Genomic DNA, 23,041 nt, shown 5'->3' with positions numbered 1-23,041 from the left:
AGTAGTTTAAGCATTCTTTGGCATTGCCTTTCTTAGGGACTGGAATGAAAACTGACCTTTTCCAGTCCTGTGGCCACTGCTGAGTTTTCCAAATTTGCTGGCATATTGAGTGCAGCACTTTCACAGCATCATTTCATGGCAAATAGACGGAGAAACAGTGGAAACAGTGACAGGCTTTATTTTTTGGGGCTCCACAATCACTGCAGATGGTTACTGCGGCCATGAAATTAAAAGACGCTTGCTCCTTGGAAGAAAAGTTATGACCAACCTAGACAGCATATTAAAAAGCAGAGACATTACTTTGCCAACAAAGGTCTGTCTAGTCAAAGCTATGGTTTTTCCAGAAGTCATGTATGGATGTGAGAGTTAGACTATAAAGAAAGCTGAGTGTGGAAGAATTGATGCTTTTGAACTGTGGTGTTGGAGAAGACTCTTGAGGGTCCCTTGGACAGTAAGGATATCCAATCAGTCCATCCTAAAGGAAATCAGTCCTGAATATTCATTGGAAGGACTGATGCTGAAGCTGAAACTCCAATACTTTGGCCACCTGATGTGAAGAACTGACTTATTTTAAAAGACCCTGATGCTGGGAAAGATTGAAGGCGGGAGGAGAAGGGGATGATGGAGGATGAGATGGTTGGATGGCATCACCCACTCAATACACATGAGTTTGAGTAAACTCCAGAGTTGGTGATGGACAGGGAGGCCTGGCGTGCTGCAGTCCATGGGGTCGCAGAGAGTCAGATACGACTGAGCAACTGAACTGATGTAAATCAGTGAAGTTAAAACATAGCCTCACACTGTACAGAAAAGTAAAATGGCTTAAAGACCTAATTATAAGACATAACACCATAAAACTCCTACAAGAGAACACAGGCAGAACTCACTCACAGGAAGCTGTGGTACATATACACCATGGAATACTACTCAGCCATTAAAAAGAATTCATTTGAATCACTTCTAATGAGATGGATGAAACTAGAGCCCATTATACAGAGTGAAGTAAGCCAGAAAGATAAAGACCAATACAGTATACTAATGCATATATATGGAATTTAGAAAGATGGTAATGATAACCCTATATGCAAAACAGAAAAAGAGACACAGATGTACAGAACAGACTTTTGGACTCTGTGGGAGAAGGCGAGGGTGGGATGTTTTGAGAGAACAGCATCAAAACATGTACATTATCTAGGGTGAAACAGATCACCAGCCCAGGCCTGGATGCATGAGACAAGTGCTCGGGGCCTGGTGCACTGGGAAGACCCAGAGGAATCGGGTGGAGAGGGAGGTGGGAGGGGGGATCGGGATGGGGAATACATGTAAATCCATGGCTGATTCATGTCAATGTATGACAAAAACCACTACAATATTGTAAAGTAATTAGCCTCCAACTAGTAAAAATAAATAGAAAAAATGGGAACAATAAAAAAAATAGATGAACAGTAAGGTCCTACTTTATAACACAGGGAACTGTATTCAATATCCTTTAATAAACCATGATGGAAAAGACTGTGTATACCTGCATAACTGAATCACTGTTCAGTGTACCAAATGCTAACACAACATTGTAAATCAACTATACTTCAGCTAAAAGAAAACCTGCTCTAAAATACCTCCTAAATAAAGAATGAACCACCCCATAAATCTAGAGTTCTTATATCCTTCAAAAAAAAAAATAAATCATACCAATATTTTCTTTGATCATTCTCCCAAGGCAATAAAAATAAAAGCAAAAATAAGCAAATGGGACCTAAGGAAACTTACAAGTTTTTGCACAGCAAAGGAAACCAAAAACAAAATGAAAGACAGCCCACTGACTGGGAGAATATATTTGCAAATGATATGACTGACAAGGGCTTAATTTCCAAAATATACAAACAGCTCATATAACTCAACAGAGAAAACAACCCAATCGAAAAATGCGCAGAAGACCTACATGGACATTTCTCCAAAGAAGACATACTGATGGCCAACAGGCACAAGAAAAGATGCTGAATGTCAGCATCTTTAATTAGTAGAAAAACACAAATCGAAACTACAGTGAGGTATCACCTCACACCAGTGAGAATGACCATTATAAAAAAAATACATAAATAAATGCTGGAGAGGATGTGGAGAAAAGGGAACCTTCCTACAATGTTGGTGGGAATATAAAGTGATGCAGCCACTATGGAAAATAATATGGAGGGTCCCCAAAAAGCTAAAAATAGATTTGCCATAATGATTCAGTAGTCCCACTTCTGGTCATATACATGGATGAAACTATAATTTAAAAAGATAATGCACACCCCTATGTTCATAGCAGCACTATCCACAATAGCCAAGACATGGAAACAATGTAAATGTCCATCAACAGATGAATGGATAAGAAGACATGGTACATACATATGATGGATTACTACTCAGCCATGAAAAAGAACAAAATAATGCCATTTGCAGTATGATAGATGGACCTCAAGATGATTATATTAAGTGAAGTTAAGTCAGAAGAAGACAAATACCAAATGATATCACTTATATGTGGAATCTAAAATATGACACAAATGAACATATTTATGAATCAGAAACAGGCTAACAGACACAGAGAACAGACTTGTGGTTGCCAAGGAGGGGTGAGGGAGGGATAGATCCAGAGTTTGGGATTAGCAGATGCAAATAATTATATATAGAATGGATAAACACGCAGACTTTTTACCAGCTGAGCCACCATGGACGCCCAAGAATACTGGAGTGGGTAGCCTATTCCTTCTCCAGCAGTCTTCCCAATGAGGAATCAAAGCAGGATCTCCTGCATTGCAGGCAAATTCTTTACCAACTGAGCTATCAGGGAATCCACTGTATAGCACAGGAAATATATTTAATGTCCTATGATAAGCCATATATTAAAAAAAAAGAAAAAGAATGCATCTATATAATCTCTGTACTCAGTCACTTGAGTCATGTCTGACTCTGCGACCCCATGGACTGTAGCTCACCAGGCTCCTCTGTCCATGGGATTCTCCAGACAAGAGTATTGGAGTGGGTTGCCATGTCCTCAGGGGATCTTCCTGACCCAGGGACTGAACCCGTGTTTCTGTGTCTCCTGCATTACAGGTGGATTCTTAACCCACTGAGCCACCTGGGATACCCCATATAATCTATATATCTATATAAATAAGTAACTTTGCTGTACAGCAGAAATTAATGTAACATTGTAAATCAACTATACCTCAATAAAATAAAAAGGAGTCACTGAATATTCACGGGTTAACAAAATAAATTCAACTTCTTGTTCCTATATCATCCCAATCAGGTGTTCTTGGTTAGCAGGTGGCTTTTCTCTATGACTCCTCTCAGCCCTGTGGTTCATGCTTACCCACCTCAGAATTCCCTGGAAGGCTTGTTAAACTACAAATAACTGATTCCACTCCCAGAGTTTTAGGTCCTGTAGGCTTGGGTAGGTCTTAGGAATGTACATCTCTGAACAAGTTCCCAGGTGCTGCTCCTGCTGCTTTGTGGACCGCACTTGGAGAGCCACCACTCTGCATCACACACATCAACACAGCAGAGAAGTCAATCTTCTCTTCACTGCCTTTGCATAGAAGTGGCACATGTCACTTCTCCTCATGTCCTATTAGTGGAACTCATACTCTGGACCACTGCAGATGCTAGGGTGCAGAATGTGGTTCCCAGAGCTGGGTCCCCCACACTTGACAGAAGCAGCAGGAATCTTGATTGTCATCTCCCAATTCTGGATACACCAAGCAGATCCAAAAACAGCATTCTTCTACAAATCTTCCTGTGAAAGCCCAAGGTTTCATATCCGCCACCATTTCTTTCAGTTTCTAGCATCCCACTGGTGGTTTGTGAAAGTGTATGAACGCCTGTCTTAGGTCTCCCCCAAGATCTCTTGTTCAAGTCTTAGGTCCAGCTTAAATGTCACTTTTATAAGGACATCTTCCCTGATTCCCTAGCCTTAGTGTTCTTTTCTGGTGCTTTCTACCTCTTTCCAGAGTCTCAAAACAACATAAACTGAGAAACTCTTCAATGCAAGGGAAACATGGTTGTGATCAGAGGCTGGACGACATGTCGCCAACACCAGTCTGGGGATTTGGATGTGCCTTCACTGGCCAGGTTTGGAGGTACAGTCACCAACTTAAGGCACTTGAGGATACTTCCATGGTACCGGCCACTGCGGAGGCAACGAGAGGCCGAAGGCTCCGCAGCCATCTTCACGGAGCCCGCAGGAGGTGGGCATACGTGTTGCTGAGTGTTCATGATTCCAGGGGCACCATCGCGCCTCATCGACGTCATCACGTGCTGGACGGGCCGTCACGTGTCTGAAGCTCCGTCATGTGCGTCAAGTGCGGGTGACGTCGTCGCAGCGTCCGCGGTTCACGCGAGCCGCCGCTGCCGCCGCTAGAGGCCGCCTCAGGGGCCTTATGGCCGTCTCGTTGTCCTGCCTTAGCGCAGGCCTTGCAGCCTCGAGGCTGTTAGGCCTGAGCCGCAGCTTCCTGCTGCTGCTACTGCTGCTGCTGAACTCGGGTGAGGGTGGCGTCTGTTCCGCGCCGCTCCCGCTCCCGCTCCCGGTCTTCCCCGACGCTGCCCTTCTCCAACCCGCAGTAGAGGCCGGGACGGGCCCTACGCCGCCGGCCAGCCCGGAGTCCCTTCTCCTCTACTGAGCCTTCGGGCCTCTCTCAGGGCGGTTCCTGTGTTCCAGGGCTCGCAAACTCCCGCCCTCTCTGCGTCTACCCTTAGGCCCGCCAGCCCTGCAGCCTCCTGAGGCCTTGTGGTGCCAGGGGAGTCATCCCTGCGTTGAGGGCTAAGCTCATGGCCTCCACACTTAAACCAGTGTTGCCTACTTCACTTTCTTCTCAGACCCTCTGTTCTTCAGAGGGTGCCTCACTAGCAGTGCCTTCCTTCCCTCAGGAAACGCAGGCCCTCAGGTGCTGTCTCCCTTGACTCCTTCAGCCCCGGGGGCCCCTCCAAACCTGACTGTTACCCTTTCTTTAGAAATCGGAGACAGGCCTCCTGTTCAAGGTCAACCTGCTCACCCCTGCTCTGGACTCTGGGCCCTCCATCTGCTCTCATTGATCTGTATCCTCTCCCTTTCTATTTACTGTGTTTCTTCACCCTGTCTCATCCCCTCACTGCTAGATTTCTCGAAGTAAGTTTTCACTTCATCTTTCCTTCGGGTGCTTCCTCACTTCTCACTTAATCTTTAGCCCGTTCCTGGCATGTCTTTGCCCTGTCATCCCTGACCTTTACACTCCTCCCTCTTTGATTTTCTCTAATCCTTCCGCTTCTCTCAGGCCGTGCCTCTGATTCTCCTCTACATCAGAGTGACTCCCGTGCTCTTTTGTGTTCCTCCCAAGCCCCCCATGTTCTGTTCATCCCTGACTTATTGGTGTTCCCAGAAGTCTTGTCTGGGTTCCCTCTTCACTGCTCTCTGAGTGAACTCACTTGCCCTGGGTGTTGAGCTGCAGGTGCCATTTATGTGATGGTCCTTCAGGAAACAATGTGCCTGGATGCACAGCAACATACTGGGCATCTGTTCTAGAAGGACCTAGAGCCATCACAGCTCCTTGGGTTCCAAAGTTGAGATCCTCTTCTTCTGATAAACTAGGTTCTCTTAATCTGTCCTCTTACTCAGTGGATAGTAGTCATTCTTCTCTAAAATCAGAAATTGGAGAGTTATCCCTAGACTCAGCTATCTTCCTTAGTCCCACATCCAGCTCATCAAGTCTTTTGCCACTGCCATTCAGCTCTACTCATTTATAGCCTGGCTTCTGCCGAGTCTTTCATGGAATCTTACTGCAGTTCAACCTTTTCACCTTCCTATCTAATCTGCATACTGCCTTCACAATACAAGCCTGACCAGGTCACACCTCCATTGGTCTCCCTTCTCCCGGAGTCTCACCCAGGCTTCTTGACCTGACTTATGAAGGCACTTCTGATTGACCCCTGACTTTCTTCCCCTGGCGTCATTTCTTGCCATCACAGGCTTTGTCCTTTATCCTCTAGAGTCTCCAGCTTGCACCATGATGTTTCTTTCATAAAAAAATGTCATTGTCACTTTTCATTTCTGTTTTACTCTCTCATCTTTAAGATCTGGCACAATAACCCCTCTTTCCAGAATCCTCTCTAACTCTCTGTCTTCTGGGCTTACCTGACACATGGGGCCTTGTCCCCACATTGATCTCATATGCGTGACTGTGTGTTTACTTGTGACTTCTCTGCTGGACAATCTGCTCCTCAAGAGCAAATATAGGATGTGTCTGTCTGATACACCTCTGTCCCCAACCCCCAGCCCCTGGGCCTTGGACTCCAGGGCTGGAAACAGAGTGGGAGATTAGGAAATAATTGGTGAAGGATTGAATGAACTAATGAAAAGTGTACTTCTTCATTGTCATCCTGTTACAATGTCTTATTTCATCTCTGTTCCCCATTTCTCCTCCAGGTTACAAAGGAGACAGCACCAAACCAGGTGGGTAGGGTAAGACCCTGCCTCAAGAAAACCTTGGATCCTGGGAGGGTATATTCTGAAGAGGGTCACAGATATAGTGTTTCTGGGTCTATAGGAAGCAGAAATTCAGTGTAAATGGCCTGCTTTCTAAAGAACAGCCTGTGCCTGCCAGGAAGTACAGACTCAACAATGCACAATGAAAGGGTATCTGGACCTCCTATGGGAATGCAGAGCCTCTTTAAGTTCAAGTCAGGCTGTATCCCATCAGGGAACATGCCCAGGAAGAAACCTTTTGAGCTCTGAACTGTTCATTTGCAGATGGAGCCTCTTGGGCCTTATGGAAGTGTCTGCAGAGCCTGGCTTTTCTGGGATCTTCCTGTCTTTTTCCTTAGACTTTTCCTTAGACTTTAAGGGTGGAGGGTTGTGTTGTTCATAGGTTTCCATTGTCACAGGTGCACCCCAATTTATTGTGAACTGTTATTTTTTCTCTTATCTTTGCCCCACCCCTATTCCTTCTCTTCACTCTCCTCCCAACCTTTCTTGTATGTTCAATGCATATCTTTGTATTTTGGTATAAATACATATTGTGGTTTTGTGTGCATGTATTTTTAACTTACATAAACAGTATGTGCTCTAGATCTCTTTCTGTTTCCTCCTCTTTTCATTTAGCTCCATTTAAAAAAATTTTCCTTGGAAATAATTTTAAACGTACAAAAGACTGAAAATAGTACAAGGAACACACACATATACATGATTTTTTTCAGAATCAGTTGAGAGTAGCATACCACTCTATCTCCGAATACTCTGATGTGTATTTTTTAAGGATATTCTCTTAGGTTATCACAGTATAATGTATGAATTTCAAAAATTTACATTGATACCATATTTTTATCTACTGTCCATACTCTAATTGAGTCAGCCCTCTGCATTCCTATCAGCAGTTTGTGAAGGTGTATTTATTGTTACAGACCTCCCACCCCTTGGCTTCATCCAGGTTTTGCCTATCTAATATTTTAAAAAACTGACTCTTTAGTTTAACTGATATTTTTCTCATTACTAATGAGCATGTCTCATTGTGCTTTTGGCCTCTTGAATTTCCTCTTCTGATAAATTGATTGTCCTTATTCCTTTGTACATAGTCTATTGTTCTTTTTTCTTGATGATTTCCTAGAGTTCTTTGTATATTCCTAACAAAAGCATTGATTTTAGACATTGCAGATATTACCTACTAATCTGTCATCTGTCTGTTAACCTTGTTCCTGGGGTCAAAAATCCTTGATTTTTATGTAATCATGTTAATCAGTTTAATGCTTTTATGGGTTGTGGTTTGAGGTTTGTTTAAAGAGTCCTTTTCCATCCCAATGTCACATGTTTGGCTGTTAACTTTACAGTTTTACCTCCAAGGTCTTCAAGTACTACCAGAGAAGAATTGAGTTTTGTTTTTATTTATATTATAGTGAGCCAGTTTTCCCAGCACCATCTGCTCAACAACCCATCATTTACTCAGATTGTGGTAGCTCCTTTATTTGCATTAAGTTCCTGTATCCTGAAGAACAATTTCAAGTTCCCTGTTCTTTTTTTGGGGTCCACTTGTCTGTCCTTGTCAGTACCACAGTTTTTGTTACTATGGTTTTGATGTGTGCCTTAGTATCTGCTGGGACAAGTATCCCTTCTTTGCTCTACTTTATGGACCTTTGTTTTTCTATTTCAATTTTCAAGTAAGTTTATCAAATTTCTTAAAAATTCAAACTGAGAAAGTGACTTTACAGATTAATTTTGGGAAGAATTGCATCTGAAGTATTTAGTTATTCTATTTAAAAACAATGGGTCCTCCATTTATGCCAGTCATCTTCAGTGTCCTTTATTAGAGTTTAAAATGTATTACCACAGACATCTTCCTTAGTGTTGAATACTTGAATTCCAGGGTATTTTATACTTTTTAGCTATAAAATGTATCTTATTTTGAATATAGTTGTGCTATATTCAGGTTGGTTGGGGTAGAGAAATGTTGCTGATTTTACAAATCAACTATTGAAGTATTATATACATGCACACAAAAAGTGCACAAATTGTGTGCCCAGCTCATGAAATGATCACACAGTGGATGCATCTGTGCGGTCTCCACCCAGTCAGGAAGTGGAGTGGTACCAGCGCCCAGAAGCTCCCTTCTCTCTTCCCAATCACTTCCTTTGCCCTCCTCCCACAAAGTATCATTACTCCTGGCTTCTGAAAGTATAATTTTTTTGGTCTGTTCTTTAATGTTGTATGATGTTTCCTGTAGGTTTGTGGCATGTTACTTTTATAAATAAGGATTTTCTTTCTGTTCCTAATTTGCTAAAGTAAGAGTTTGTTTTGTTTTTTAGTCATAAAGCTGTGTTGAATTTTTGAAATGCCTTTTTCTATATCTGTTGAGAAAAGTACATGATTTTTCCTTAGAGAAAAGAGCTGTTTATGTGGAGAATACACCAAGAGTGCTTCCACTGTGGACTGCCCTTGTGCCCTGGGACAATCTCTACACGATCATGGTTCATTATTTTAAAAAATATAATATCAGCTAGTATTTTATTTACAAGTTTGCACGTATGTTCACATTCATACAGTCATACAACTTGATTGTTGAAACTACTTGCAAACTAACAAGTGTGTAAGCTGTGAGTGGGAGGCCTCTGTTGGCTCCATGCTGGGGCTTTTTCTTGAATCGTCTATGTAAAGATTTCTGACATAGAAGTCTGGAGATTTTCTTGACTCTGAGTAGTATGGGGACAGAGGCCTTTTGCATTTAAGAGATGCAGAAAACCTTTTAGGAACATGGCCTTAGGCCATAAGAAAATGCATTTCCTATCTTGGGACTCCTTTTCTGCTTCTCCCTTGTTTTGAACTTCTGTGCTTTCTGCTCCCTGTGTGTCTCAGTGTCTCTCTCCTCCTCCTGTTGTGTCTCTGTTTTGATGCTTTTTATCTCTGTTATTGTCTCATTTTCTCTCCAGCTCAGTGCCTTTGGGTAGGCCTCTGCGCTTCTCTCACCTTTAGTTTCCCCTTCTTTGAAATGGAAGCAAGTCCCTGAGTTTACAGCCTTGTGCAAATTCCCCTGGGGGCATCTTGGTCTTAGTCATCCTTAGCCTCCTCTTTGTGGCCACTGTATCTCCCTGGCACACTTGTTCCTGAAGCTTGTGGCCAACCTTGGTGGCCGAAGAATTTGGACATGTCCCGCCATTGGCCCTGGGAAGTGAGCCTCCGAGTGGAAAATGAGCACGTGTGTGGAGGGGCCCTCATTGACCTCAACTGGGTGGTGACTGCTGCCCACTGCATCCAAGGGTGAGTATCGCTTCTGGAGACCCAAGACTGTAAAGAACCCAGCCTAGACTCCTTGTTTCCTCTGTGAAATAGTGTGGGAGTATAGGAGGTTGGGGGAGTGGGAAGGGATGTCCAGAATAGGAGAGAGTCACTCTCATGATCTCACAGAGGCCAGGGAACTGAGCCAGGGCAGGAACCCGAGCTACAGAGACTATCCTAGCCAGGGCAACAGGCAAACCCAGCATACACCCCACCCCTCACACACATGAGACCCTGCATGCATGCTAATAACTGCACGCTTAAACACACAACACATAGACCAGGCCACTTGATCAGCTCGACTGATGAATGAGGAGGCAGTCATATCTCTGACCCTGAGGACCCCCAGGCTGGATGGGCAGGATGGAGTGAGCAGGGCAAATCAGGCAGGACTTCTGCTAACGGGAGCATCCTTGGTGAAGGTAGGAGCATAGTGTTGCTTGAGAACCTGACATCCACCAGATGGGGCTCTGTGTCTCCTGTAGCACAAAAGAGTATTCAGTACTTCTTGGCACCTCCAAGCTGATGCCCCCGAATGCCACGAGAACCATCTTGATCCCTGTGAGGGACATCATTATGCATCCCAAGTACTGGGGCCGGACCTTCATCATGGGTGATGTGGCCCTTCTCCAACTTCATAGTCCTGTCATCATCACCAAGTATGTGCAGCCCATCTGCCTTCCGGAGCCCAACTACAGCCTGAAGGTTGGGACACAGTGCTGGGTAACTGGCTGGGGCCAGGTTAAACAGCGCTTCTCAGGTAAGGAGGAAGGGGTTGGGGCTGAGGTATGGCACCCCAGGGGGTACACTCCATTCTGTTGGGGTCTTGCCTGCTGAGCCCCTTCATGGTGCCTCTCATGAAGCTGTTACCTCTGACCCCTGGTTCTTTGGATGTGTTAGGATTGCTCCTCACATGAGAAGTGTTGCCATGGTTTACACCGTTGCACTTGCTGTGGGCCCTTCATGTAGACCTAGGAAAGCCAGATCATTTGCTTCTTTCAGAAGCTTAGAGTTAGGGATTCATAAATTCATTCACTTATTCGTTCACCTGACAAATGTCAACGTTCAGGCATCTGCCACGTGCCAGACCCTTGGCACTGAGGCTGTATGTCCTGCCTCTTGGGAACTTATAACTGAGTGTGGGTAGGGGCCCAGACTCACAGGGAAAGAGGCAGAGACTTTGTCAGGTGATCATGAGAGTAAGTCAGGAGGAGTGTGGGATGAGCTCTGGGCAGAAGGTCTGCCCAGAGGTGCAGAGGTGTGCCTGAGGTGCCAGAAGGAGGAGTGAGTGTCAATCAGGTGGCAGAGGGCACAGCCAGTACAAAGCTCAGAGGCTGGAGAGAAGCAGCGTGGTGTTGGGGTCAGCGTGTAGTTGGGGTCCCAACTACAATGGGAGTAGTTGCGCTGAAACTTGTATTGTATCCTGCTTGGCTCAAAAGCAAAAGATTCCCAGAGAAAAGGATTTTGGAGTAGAGCTTTAGAGAGTTAGGTGCTTGTCAGACATGGTCCACACCACGGGGGAAGGGCCAAGTGAAGGAGGGCCTGGAGACGTGAAGGGCTGTGGCCAAGTCTTGATGCTGGAGGTGACAAGACCCTGGGAAGAGGCAGGGTTGAGTGGAATGAGGAGTCAGTTCTCACCCCACTGGACTCCTCCACAGCCAACTCCACGCTGGCCCCAGATCTGCAGGAGGCCGAGGTGTTTATCATGGACAACAAGAAGTGTGACCAGATTTACCGCAAGAAGTCCCGCATCCCCCGCGTTGTCCCCCTTGTGCTGGGGGATATGATTTGTGCCACCAATTACAGAGAAGACTTGTGCTCTGTGAGTTTCTGGGAGGTTCTGGTGGCTGTCCTTTGGTTGGGATGACTCCAGATGGGGGGCAGGTCCCCAGGGAAGGGTTTGCTTGGCCTCCCTCTTTGTCATCATCATCAGGCAGAGCCCTTCTCCCATCTTCCTTCTCTGTGACTTTGATTTTTGCCTGATATTCTGGGATGGGGTCCTCAACTGAGGAGTGAAGGAAGATTCCAGGTAGTGAGATCCTCAAGGATTGAAACAAGCTTCCAAGCAGAACTCAGAGGGTGGGCATTCTGGGTCCCCTAGTCCCTTGGGCCCCAGCTGGGCTGGGAGCCTCCATCACTCCTTTCTCTTTGCCTAGGGGGATTCTGGGGGCCCATTGGCTTGTGAAGTCGAGGGCAGATGGATTCTTGCTGGGGTGTTGTCCTGGGAAAAGGCCTGCGCCAAAGTACATAATCCGGGCGTGTATACCCGTATCACCAAATACAGCAGATGGATCAAGAAGCAAATAAGCAATGGGATTCTCTCAGTTCCCTGCACCTCTGCCTGGCTGCTACTCCTGTTCTGGCTGCTGCAGCCCCAGATGGGCCCCTGATCTTCACTCTCCCTTCTCCGTGCTTTGCCTTTGCTGAATGAGGCCAGACCAAGATTAGATCAAGGTCATGGATCTGTATTCAACAAGAGTCAAGATGGGGAAAAAGTGGCCCTTGGAACTGAGTCTAGCTTTGGCCTCCTAGTGGGGAGGGAAGTGGTGGATGACTAAGCCTTGAGTGACCAGGAGAAAGGAAGTGTGGCCTAGAAGTGCTCTGGAATTGGGGACCAGGGTAACAGGGATTAAATTTGTGAAAACATAAACTGACTCTCTTCTCTTTTCTGGGTGGCCCTGGGGATTGGGGATTGGTGGGTGGGCAGGACCTCCTGGAATTAATTCTCAGGAGGCTTCCCAGAGTGGAGACTGTTGGTTTTTGCTAAGCCACTTGTGCTGGGGCTTTGGGAAAAGGCCTGGGCCTGAGGCATCAGTTTTCTCAACTGTAAAGTGGGCGTGATGGGAGCAACTGAGACATGCACTGTAGGTGACAGTAGGAAGGATCTGTCGTGCTCCAAAATCAGCTTGCTTTTTTTTTATAACTGGCATATAAAAGATTGATTACAAAAGTCCTGTTCCTATATTTTTTTAAAATTAAAAATAATTAAAAGCAATAACTGATGTTTGGTTGTGATTTACCAAAAAAAATTCAGAAATACACATAAAGATTCCCCCTTGCTCATTAACCCCCCACCAGTAATGCTGCTCCCCTCCTCCAAAGTAATCATTGTTAGCATCCTTAAAATATATCAATGATTTTTTAAGCAATTAGACACATATATATTGTTAATAACCTACATTAAAAAAAACTATATGCCTTGAAAACCTTTCTATGTCAATACCCAGAGCTATTCATAATTTTACATTATTTCATGTGTACCATGTGAATGTGTGTATATCATTTAACCAGCACCAGGTTTTAGGTAGTTTCTGAACTTGTCTGCATTGCAGAGTGTTGCCGTGAATGTATTCCTGCACACTTGGGGATGGAGTGGGGGAGGAGACACACTGCAGTATGTCTGCAACTGTCTTCCTAGGAGTGTACTCAGGGGAGGACCATCAAAGGAAACACAAATGTAGTAATTTTGGAAGAATACTATTTGTATGATTTACTCCTCCCAAAGGCTGAACAAGTGTACATTTATACCTTTAGTATACAAGAATGAATATTTCTTCTTTTTTACTAAAAATAGATACTATTAATTTTCAAAAATTTTGCCTATCCAGTGGTAGAAAGTTATATCATTGCTGTTTTAATTTGCATTTCCTTGATTGGAAGAATACCTTTTCATGTGTTTATTGAAAAAAAGGCACATCTTTCCCTTAATAAAACCTTTGCTCATATGCCTATTTTGGTAATTAAGTTGTTTATCTTTTTCTCATGGAAGGTCTTTCTCTTTTGTGAATATTTTTTTTTTTATTGTTGTTCAGTTGCTAAGTCATATCCGACTCTTTGCCACCTCATGGACTGCAGTCTGCCAGGCTTCCCTGTCCTTCACTATCTTCCGGAGCTTGCTCCAACTCATGTCCATTGAGTTGGTGATGCGGTCCAGCCATCTCATCCTCTGTCACCCCCTTCTCCTCTTGCCCTCAATCTTTCCCAGCATCAGGGTATTTTCCAGTGAGTCGACTCTGAATATTTAGCGTTTTAAAGAATTATTCATTTATTTATGATTGTGCTGGGCCTTCATTGCTGTGCACGGGCTTTCTCTAGTTTATATGAGCAGGGGCTACTCTTTGTTGTGGTGCAAGGGCTTCTCTTGCAATGGTTTCCCTTGGTGAGGAGCACAGGCTCTAGGCGCATGGGCTTCAGTAGTTGTGGTGCTCAGGCAAACTTGCTCTGTGGCATATGGAATCTTCCCAAACCAGGGATTGAACCTGTGTCTCCTGCTTTGGCAGGCGGATTCTTATCCACTGTACCACCAGGAAAGTCCTGAATATTAAGTTTTTGTCAATTACTTTACAAATATTTTCCCCAGTTGCTGCCTCTTATCTTTTAGAAATATGTAGAATAGAAGGGTAATCCTCCTGTAAAGACTTCAAAAATTATTATTGAATGAAGTCAGTCAGTCTTTATTTTCTTTAAGAATTTTGGGGCTTGCTTAACTTGGCCTATTCCACCTCCATATTATAAAGCTGTATTCACATATTTGATATTTTGATAAATTTGTTTTTTATGTGTAACTAATCCATTTGAAATTTGTTTATGTATAGTGTAAGGTCAACCTCTAACACTATTTACTGTAGAGTCCATCCTTTTCCTGCTGATTTGAATGTCCACATTTATAATAACAAAATTCCAATATATTTGTGGGTAGATTTTTTAAAAATCTCTGTATTTCCCACTAATCTGTCTGTTCCTGGGCTAATGCTGTACTGTGTCAACCAGCTTCATGTTATGTTTTGTTAAATGGTAGCAAAAGCTATCTTCTTAAAAAAAAAAAGCTTAATCTACAAAGTTTGCCTTTCTTATAAACTTTATAATCTGTCAGTTTTCATTAAAATTTTTTCTTTAATATTTTTCATTAAGAATATTATTGGTATTTGAATTAAAATTAAATGCACAGAATAATTTTAAGAAGATTGTCATTTTTACAGTATTGAGTTCCTAACCAGGAATGTAGTATATGCTTCCATTTATTCAGCTCTTCTATTCATGGATGTCTGGGAAAATACTGAGTTTATTTCTGAGTAGTTTACAAGTTTTGATTATGTTTTTTAGGAATGGTATCTTTTCCATTACATTTATAAAACTCCATGTATTAGGTATTTTAAAGCTGTTGATGGATTAAAAGCACAATGATCTTGATTCCTGGTCATCTTGCACAACTGTGTATTTAATTCAGTAGTTTTTCAGTGATTCTCTTGGCTTATTTTGGGGTAATCAAATTACCTAAAATGGTCACAGCTACCTCTTGTCTTTTTTTAAATTCACACCATTTATTTCTTTTGCTAGCTCCTTGCTGGAGACTCTAGAACAATATGAATTAGTAGCAATAATGGTGGGAGTATATGTGCTGAATTCTTCTTTTATTCATTTCATAGATACTTATTGGGACTTCCCTCTGTGTGAGGCACTGTTTTGGGCCCTGGTGACACAGTTGTGAGCTATTAAGATATTATTTTTATTAAATCTGTTTACATAATGAAATACATTACTAGATTTCCACTAGATTGCTTAGGTAAATTTATAATATTCTCTGGATTCATTTTTCTACCGTTTTGTTTAGAATTTTTGTGCCAGTGTTGGACTGGCCTACAGTTTTCTTTTTTGTTCCACTCTTGGTACCATTACTGTCAGTTCAGTTCAGTTCAGTCGCTCAGTTGTGTCCGACTCTTTGTGACCCCATGAATCACAGCATACCAGGCCTCCCTGTCCATCACCAACTCCCGGAGTCTACTCAAACTCATGCCCATCGAGTTGGTGATGCCATCCAGCCATCTCATCCTCTGTCATCCCCTTCTCCTCCTGCCCCTAATCCCTCCCAGCATCTGGGTCTTTTTCAGTGAGTCAGCTCTTCGCATGAGGTGGCCAAAGTATTGGAGTTTCAGCTTCAGCATCAGTCCTTCCAATGAACACCCAGGACTGATCTCCTCTAGGATGGACTGGTTGGATCTCCTTGCAGTCCAAGGGACTCTCAAGAGTCTTCTCCAACACCACAGTTCAAAAGCATCAATTCTTTGGCGCTCTGCTTTCTTTAAAGTCCAACTCTCACATCCATACATGACCACTGGAAAAACCATAGCCTTGACTAGATGGACCTTTGTTGGCAAAGTAATGTCTCTGCTTTTTAATATGCTGTCTAGGTTGGTCATAACTTTCCTTCCAAAGCGTAAGCGTCTTTTAATTTCATGCTTGCAATCACCATCTGCAGTGGTTTTGGAGCCCAGAAAAATAAAGTCAGCCACTGTTTCCATTGTTGCCCCATCTATTTGCCATGAAGTGATGGGACCAGATGTCATGATCTTAGTTTTCTGAATGTTGAGCTTTAAACCACTTTTTCACTCTCCTCTGTCACTTTGATCAAGAGTCTCTTTAGTTCTTCACTTTTTGTCATAAGGGTGGTGTCATCAGCATATCTGAGGTTATTGATATTTCTCCCAGAAATCTTGATTCCAGCTTGTGCTTCCTCCAGCCCAGCATTTCTCATGATGTACTATGCATATAAGTTAAATAATCAGGGTGACAATATACAGCCTTGACATACTCCTTTTCCCATTTGGAAGCAGTCTGTTGTTCCATGTCCAGTTCTAACTATTGCTTCCTGGCCTGCATACAGGTTTCTCAAGAGGCAGGTCAGGTGGCCTAGTATGTCCATCTCTTTCAGAATTACTTCATGGCAAATAGATGGGGAAACAGTGGAATCAGTAACAGACTTTATTTTTTTGGACTCCAAAATCACTGCAGATGGTGACTGCGGCCATGAAATTAAAAGACGCTTGCTCCTTGGAAGAAAAGTTATGACCAACCTAGACAGCATATTAAAAAGCAGAGACATTACTTTGCCAACAAAGGTCCTTCTAGTCAAAGTTTTGGTTTTTCCAGTGGTCATGTATGGATGTGAGAGTTGGACCGTAATGAAAGCTGAGTGCAGAAGAATTGATGCTTTTGAACTGTGGTGTTGTAAAAGACTCTTGAGAGTCCCTTGGACTGCATGGAGATCCAACCAGTCCATCCTAAAGGAAATCAGTCCTGAATATTCACTGAAGGACTGATGCTGAAGCTGAAACTCCAGTACTTTGGACACCTGATGCAAAGGACTAATTTATTTTAAAAGACCCTGATACTGGGAAAGATTGAAGGCCGGAGGAGAAGGGCATGACAGAGGATGAGATGGTTGGATGGCATCACCGACTCGATGGACATGAGTTTGAGTAAACTCTGGGAGTTGGTGATGGACAGGGAGGCCTGGCGCCCTGCAGTCCGTGGGGTCACAAAGAGACATGACTGAGCGACTGAACTGAGACCTGAGAGGAGAGAAATACATCCTCTCTTTCTTAGTGTGGATGATAAAGCAGAAGGATGCTGGCCACCATTTTTCAATAAGGGGACTGACTCACAATGAAGTTGCCATCACTGAAGCGAGGAGACAGAAATTTTAAGCCTGTTTAAGTGAACGTTTTACTTGGGAACTCCTAAATGGTACAAACTGCCTTTTGATTTTAGTGATCAAGTGCGCTTCTTTTTGTTTATTTCATGAAAATTCTTTTACCTTTAGTAGTCCAGTGTTCTCCTTTGGGGGGCTTTATTTTATTGTTCTTTTTCTGACTTCTTGAGTAGTATGCTTAATTCATTCATTATTTTTGCTTTCTGATCTTTTCGGTTAATTTCATAAAATTTCCTGTGAGTCTCACTTTGGCCTCATTTGATATTTGACCTCATTGTCATTCGTTTCTATATTACTTTCTAATTTCACACTGTATTTCTTACTTAACCCAAGAGTTCTATCTGTTTGTTGTTTAATCTCCTGACAGATAGTTTGGGAGAGGGATGGGAGAATTTATGGAGGTTTTCTTTGTGCCTCGTATTTGGTAATTTTTATTGAATATTTCATGTGTGTGTGAAATAAAAGTGTGTGTTTTGAAACAGAGTTCTAGCTATAACTGATTGCATGAGGTGTGTTGATTGTGTCATTCAAATCCTCTCAACACTTCAGATAGTTTATGTCTATAAATCTGTTGATTTCTGAGAAGTTTATCATGAGAATTAAGACTGTTTCTTTTTTGGAAGGTAAAGAACGTTTATTATTTTTAAAGAATCAGTGGGAGTATTGATAGATAATGATACTAAAAAATTCTACAACTTAGGGGAAGTTTAGAGATTGTTTTATTATTCTTTCATATTATGCATTTAAAAAGTTTTACCTGATAAAGAATTTATATGTGAAAAAGTGACATCTGTAAAAACATATGTACAGACAGGTACACTCACATTAGGGAACAGAGACTATTTCCTTCTGCAATTCTGCCTTTATTTTTAAAAGCTGTATTGTTAGGAGTACAAGATTCATGCCTACTATACCATCTTGGTGAAATATATCCTATCAATGTAAAATACACCTGTTATTGCATTTAATATTTGTTTTTACAGAGATTCAGATCATAGAGTTCAGTCCTAACTCTGCTGTAATAATTGATTAGAATATGATTTTATATTTTGTATGTGTTTCTTATAAATTTTCCTGGGGGTTATTTTGCACGTTCTACAATTTCTTGCTTCAAACATTTAATTCATTTATTTTCATTCTTTGTTACTCAGTAGTAAATACATTTAAAGTTATGAATTTGCCTTGAACATACCCAGTAAGTTTTTTCAATGCATTGCTCTATGACTAGTATTTTCTAAATAGTTGATAGATTGTTTTTATTTCCTTGAAATAAGTTAACCAAATTTATTTTTAAGATTTTTAAATCATTTGTTTAATCTCACTTAATTGTTAATGAATCCTTGTTCATTGCATCATGGTTAAAGATGTGGCCCAGAATAGTTCTGCTTTTAGGGAAGTTAACTGTGGTTTTCTTAGTAGTCTAGTATGTGGTTGACTTTTAAAGATGTTCCATTCCTCAAAGATAGACAGAGTTGGAGAAGACCCTCCCACTGCAAGTGAGGTTTTTCCATTTCTCATGTATCACTCACTATGTTTGATGTCATGATATTACATGGTGATGGTGGCCGTTTAGTTGCTAAGTCATGTCTGACTCTTGCAGCCCCATGGACTGTAGCCTGCCAGGCTCCTCTGTCTGTGGAATTATTTTAGCAGGAATACTGGAATGGGTTGCCATTTCCTTCTCCAGGGGATCTTCCTGACCCAAGGACCAAACTCGTGTCTCCTGCATTGCAGGTGAATTCTTTACTACTGAGCCACTAGGGAATCCCTTGATATTACATAGACATTATAACTTTTATCTTTTTTCACCATAAAATAACTTTATTTTTTCTGTTTAAAGCTTTTATCCTGGATTGCATCTTTAGAAATTAATCTTGTCATTTCTATTTTTGCTTACATATATTTAATGTATTTCGACATCTTTTACCTTCAACTGCTTTCTATTACTTTGTTTTAGGTGAGTCTCAAGTAGCACATGAGTGGATTTTTTTTCTACCCAGTATAAGAATCTCTGACTTGTATAAGTAGAGGTTTTTGTTTGTATTCATATTGGTGGTCATGAATATGCTTGGTCTTTATTCAGTTATCTTTTATTATTGGTTGATCATTCCGCACAGAGCATTACTTTCCACAGAGCCAGAAGAGTAGAGATGGTTTTGCTTCTCTGGGTTTTCTTTCTTTTCTCTTTTCCTTACTCTTTTCCTCAGAGGCAATCTAGTTATAGGACTAATCATTCTCTTGATTTTTGTACCATGTATTCCCTGATGGCTCAGTGGTAAAGAACCTGCCTGCCAATACAGGAAACATAAAATATGTTGGTTCAATCCCTGGGTCGGGAAGATCCCCTGGAGGAGGGCATGGCAACCCAGTCTAGTGTTTTTGCCCAGAGAATCCCATGGACAGAGGAGCCTGGTGGGTCCCAAAGAGTCAGACACGACTGAAGTGACTCAGCAATCCCTAAAGTGGTTTGTGCTGCCTATTTTTGAACTTAATGCAATGTGTACCTTTTGGTGTTTGACTTCTTTCAACAATATGTTTTACGAGATTTACCATGTTGCTACGTTCTCATTGCTCTTGAGTATTCTGTGCATTCATCCTGCCTTTGATGACAGCTAGTGGGTTTCTAGTTGGGGCTATACTCAACAGTGCCACCGTCAACAGTCTCATGTGTCTTTCCTGCTGCTTACATGCGTGATATTTCCAGGGCACACTACAAGAAATGGACCTGCAAATTGTGAGTTAGGCACATTTTCTACTTTACTAAATGATCCCAAAGTTTTTCACAGTGCTGGTCCCAGTCCATTCCTGTAGCAGTGTAATGATAGCAATCTCATTACTCCATGGTCTTGAGAACACTAACAACAGGGTGGAGTAGGAGTGAGTCATCCTCCTGTATAGTATAAGGAGCATGGGATTCTTGGGGTGGGACTTCAATGGAGTGATGAGGAGGGGTCTGGGGTGGGACTTCAATGGGGTGATGAGGAGGGGTCCCAAGATGCCCCTTACTCTGCTGATTCATGAAGACCCAGGCTTGCAAACTGCTTCCTCTCAGGAAGTTACCTTCTAGGCCCCAGACAGCTCACCTCCCTCCACCCATGAGCTGTTCTCTTAAAAGTGCAGAGAAAAAGTGTGGGAAAAAGGAAAACTCACGTTCCAGCTCAGTCAGTCTCAGCAGGAACTAGCCATCCCCCGTTAGAGCCTCAGTTTCCATACCTCCAGGAAAGCCATGAGAAGGGCTTTGAGGATCTTGAACTGGGTACTGGGGATGCCTCACAGGCCAGGGAGTAGGCACTGGCACAAGCCAGATACCTTGCACTACCACAGACCCAGTGTTAGGCATACAGGGGCATGGTCAAGGCCAAGGCTGAGCCCAGGAGGTACTGTCATGGGCCAGACACCAGGTGCAGTCACAGGCCTTGGGTTTGGCGACAGCTGCGCCATACCAGAGGGGTATCTGGCAACAGCATCACATCACAACCCTGGCAGGTCATGACCCAGACCACACTGTCTCCTTAGCTTCCTGATTCTGCCCCACTTCCTGCTATATAAACAAACCATGAGTTCTAGAATTCTCACACAGTGGAGATGCCCTGCCCCCTAGTCCCATTATGAGAACCCGTGACAGCTGTTGCCTTGCTTGCTATGGCCTGTGGGCAGGGAGCTCTTCAGGGCCTCGCATCTCCATTTCCTTCTGCCAGGGCTGACGGTAACCTCTATGTTGAAGGTAGGGCTTTGGGAACATGAGAGAGAGGCAGGAGGACTCTGCCTGGGTGCCCATGGCAGCTGTCCTCATGCCTGAAGGGCCTCCATTTGTTCTTGATGGGCACCTCCTCACCAGACTGCATGGTGTGCCAAGCTTGGGGACCCAGACAGTGTCAAGGCAGTTCCTGTTTGCAGGTGACCATGAACATGAGGAAAGAGCCTTGTTAAAAGTAGAATAAAACTCATAATCTGTGTAGTGGATGAGCTTTTAGGGAGGCACAGTCTCAGAGAACCAGGACTCATGCTGAGGACAGTGTGGGATGTAGGTGACTGCTCGCCCCATGGAAGGCATCGTTCACAACAGCCCATGAGGTGGACCATTTCACAGTGGGAACCAGCAGCCCAGAGAGCTAAATGCTTATGGGGCCAGGATTCAACACCAACTTTCAATAGACTTTGGGGGTAAAAAGTTTGGGACCCCATGTGACAAAGTCTGGGATCCCACCCTAGCTGACCACAGGTAACATTGTGGTGGCAGCCCTGCTTCAGATTACCTGCCAGCTGCCCATTCTGCCCCTTGGCAGAAAATATGCTGGCATGGCATCTGTTGGTACGGATGTGTCCCCCAACTTAGGGGCTTTGTCCTTTTCCCTTACTGTGTGACTTGCCTTCCCAGACCAGTCCTTAAGTGAGGGACTGAATGAATGAGTGCCGTTCTGCTCTCTGCTGTCCTCAGGCATCTGTGATGTTTGGGGCTGGTGAGGATGTGCGCTGCTCCTCGTTGCTGATGGCTGTGCCTGTGATGATGTGGGGGTGAGGAGCTGTGACCTTGTAGGGATGGAGGTCATTAGCCAAGACAGGTGTCTCCATCACCATGTGTGAGTGCAGGTGGTGACATCAGAATACAGCTTGGGAGTGGGAGTGCTTAGACTCTGGAACTCCAAGAAGGTGTGGAGGTATTCTGCAGTGGTCTCTTGGAGCCACCGAGTGTCCCCTGTGTGTGGAATGGTATCACTGTGCCTATGAGAAGATTGATCTGCAACATCTCATGCCCTCAAATTAATCCATCCTGGTTCCCTAAAGATTCAGCTGCTGTACTTGGTGCTGGCATCCGGTGCTGGCATCTCCAAGATGAATCCTGCAAATCTTGCATAAGCTTTTGGGGGAAGAGATCAGAGTCAGTGTTGTCCTGGACATGAGTTCTGAGGAGTGCTATTCTCTGAAACTGAAGAACCCACTACAGTTGTGGATCACAGAAGCAAAGCCCAACCCTTCCTCCTAGAGCTGTCAGTTCCTTCCTTGCCACTCACTGGCCCCAACAGCGGGAGTGGGAAGAGAAGGGGCTGCATTGAACTAGACATGAGATTTAGATTTTCAAGTGGTGAAGTTCATTCTGTGGGACCCTGGCTCTCCAGGGCCTTAGCCTTGTGAGAAAGGAAAGGGCAAGACTTTGGAAGCCTTCTCCTTCCTCCCAAAGTCTCCACTGGGGTAGGCTGTAATCTGAAACAAGGTAGCCATAAACCCACTACAGTATATGAGAAAGGCTGGAAAAGATAGCCACCCCACCTTGGGGCAGACAGAAAATAGGACAGCAAGCCATTGGCCAGAGACACGGGCAAGAGTGGAGCAATGAGAGGGCAAGGTAGACCAAACTCCATGGAAATGTTGAGGCCTGTGTGGCTGCCTGTGGATCCCTGCAGGGAGCCACTGGTTGAGGGGAAAGGTGACCAGCCTCAGGTGTGGCAAGGAAACCTGCCACCCACATCTGATAGCAGTACCAAGAGCGCTTGGACATCATGGAACAAGACCAAACATCAGTGGTTTGGGACTGACTGAGGGATTGCTATGAGGCATGGCCCAGTAGATGTTTCTGCTAGTGTATGGGTCGCAGTAGATGGTTAGCCTGGTCTGTTCATTGTTGTACCCTCTCCACCACCACCATAATTCCCCTCCTGCCCCTTCCCCCCATTCCCAGGCAAGGACAAGCTTTGCTTGCTGCTGCTGAGTCCCTGAAGCTCTGGTTGGCACTGCACGCTGAACTGCTTAGGGAAACACTTGCTGGAACCACGTCT

The 23,041-nt window shown here is 43.7% G+C and overlaps 1 protein-coding gene across 2 annotated transcripts; it reads left to right on the top strand.

Moving 5' to 3' along the window:
- Nucleotides 1-4,366: 4,366 nt before the first annotated feature.
- Nucleotides 4,367-12,417, top strand: LOC122424820 (serine protease 45). Of its 2 annotated transcripts, none has more exons than XM_043443030.1 (6): nt 4,367-4,527; nt 6,443-6,469; nt 9,613-9,760; nt 10,264-10,538; nt 11,437-11,600; nt 11,935-12,417. In XM_043443030.1, the coding sequence occupies exons 1-6, from the start codon at nt 4,425-4,427 to the stop codon at nt 12,166-12,168; spliced, it is 951 nt and encodes a 316-aa protein (XP_043298965.1). In that variant the 5' UTR covers nt 4,367-4,424; the 3' UTR covers nt 12,169-12,417. The 2 variants fall into 2 exon arrangements, with proteins under 2 accessions (XP_043298965.1, XP_043298966.1); XM_043443031.1 differs by having other exon boundaries at nt 4,461-4,527; nt 9,433-9,760.
- Nucleotides 12,418-23,041: the final 10,624 nt, after the last annotated feature.

This window comes from Cervus canadensis, chromosome 22 (assembly GCF_019320065.1).
Source record: "Cervus canadensis isolate Bull #8, Minnesota chromosome 22, ASM1932006v1, whole genome shotgun sequence".
NCBI classification, from domain to species: Eukaryota; Metazoa; Chordata; class Mammalia; order Artiodactyla; family Cervidae; genus Cervus; species Cervus canadensis.
The sequence above is the reverse complement of the archived record's forward strand: the minus strand, read 5'-3'. Positions and strand labels throughout refer to the sequence as shown.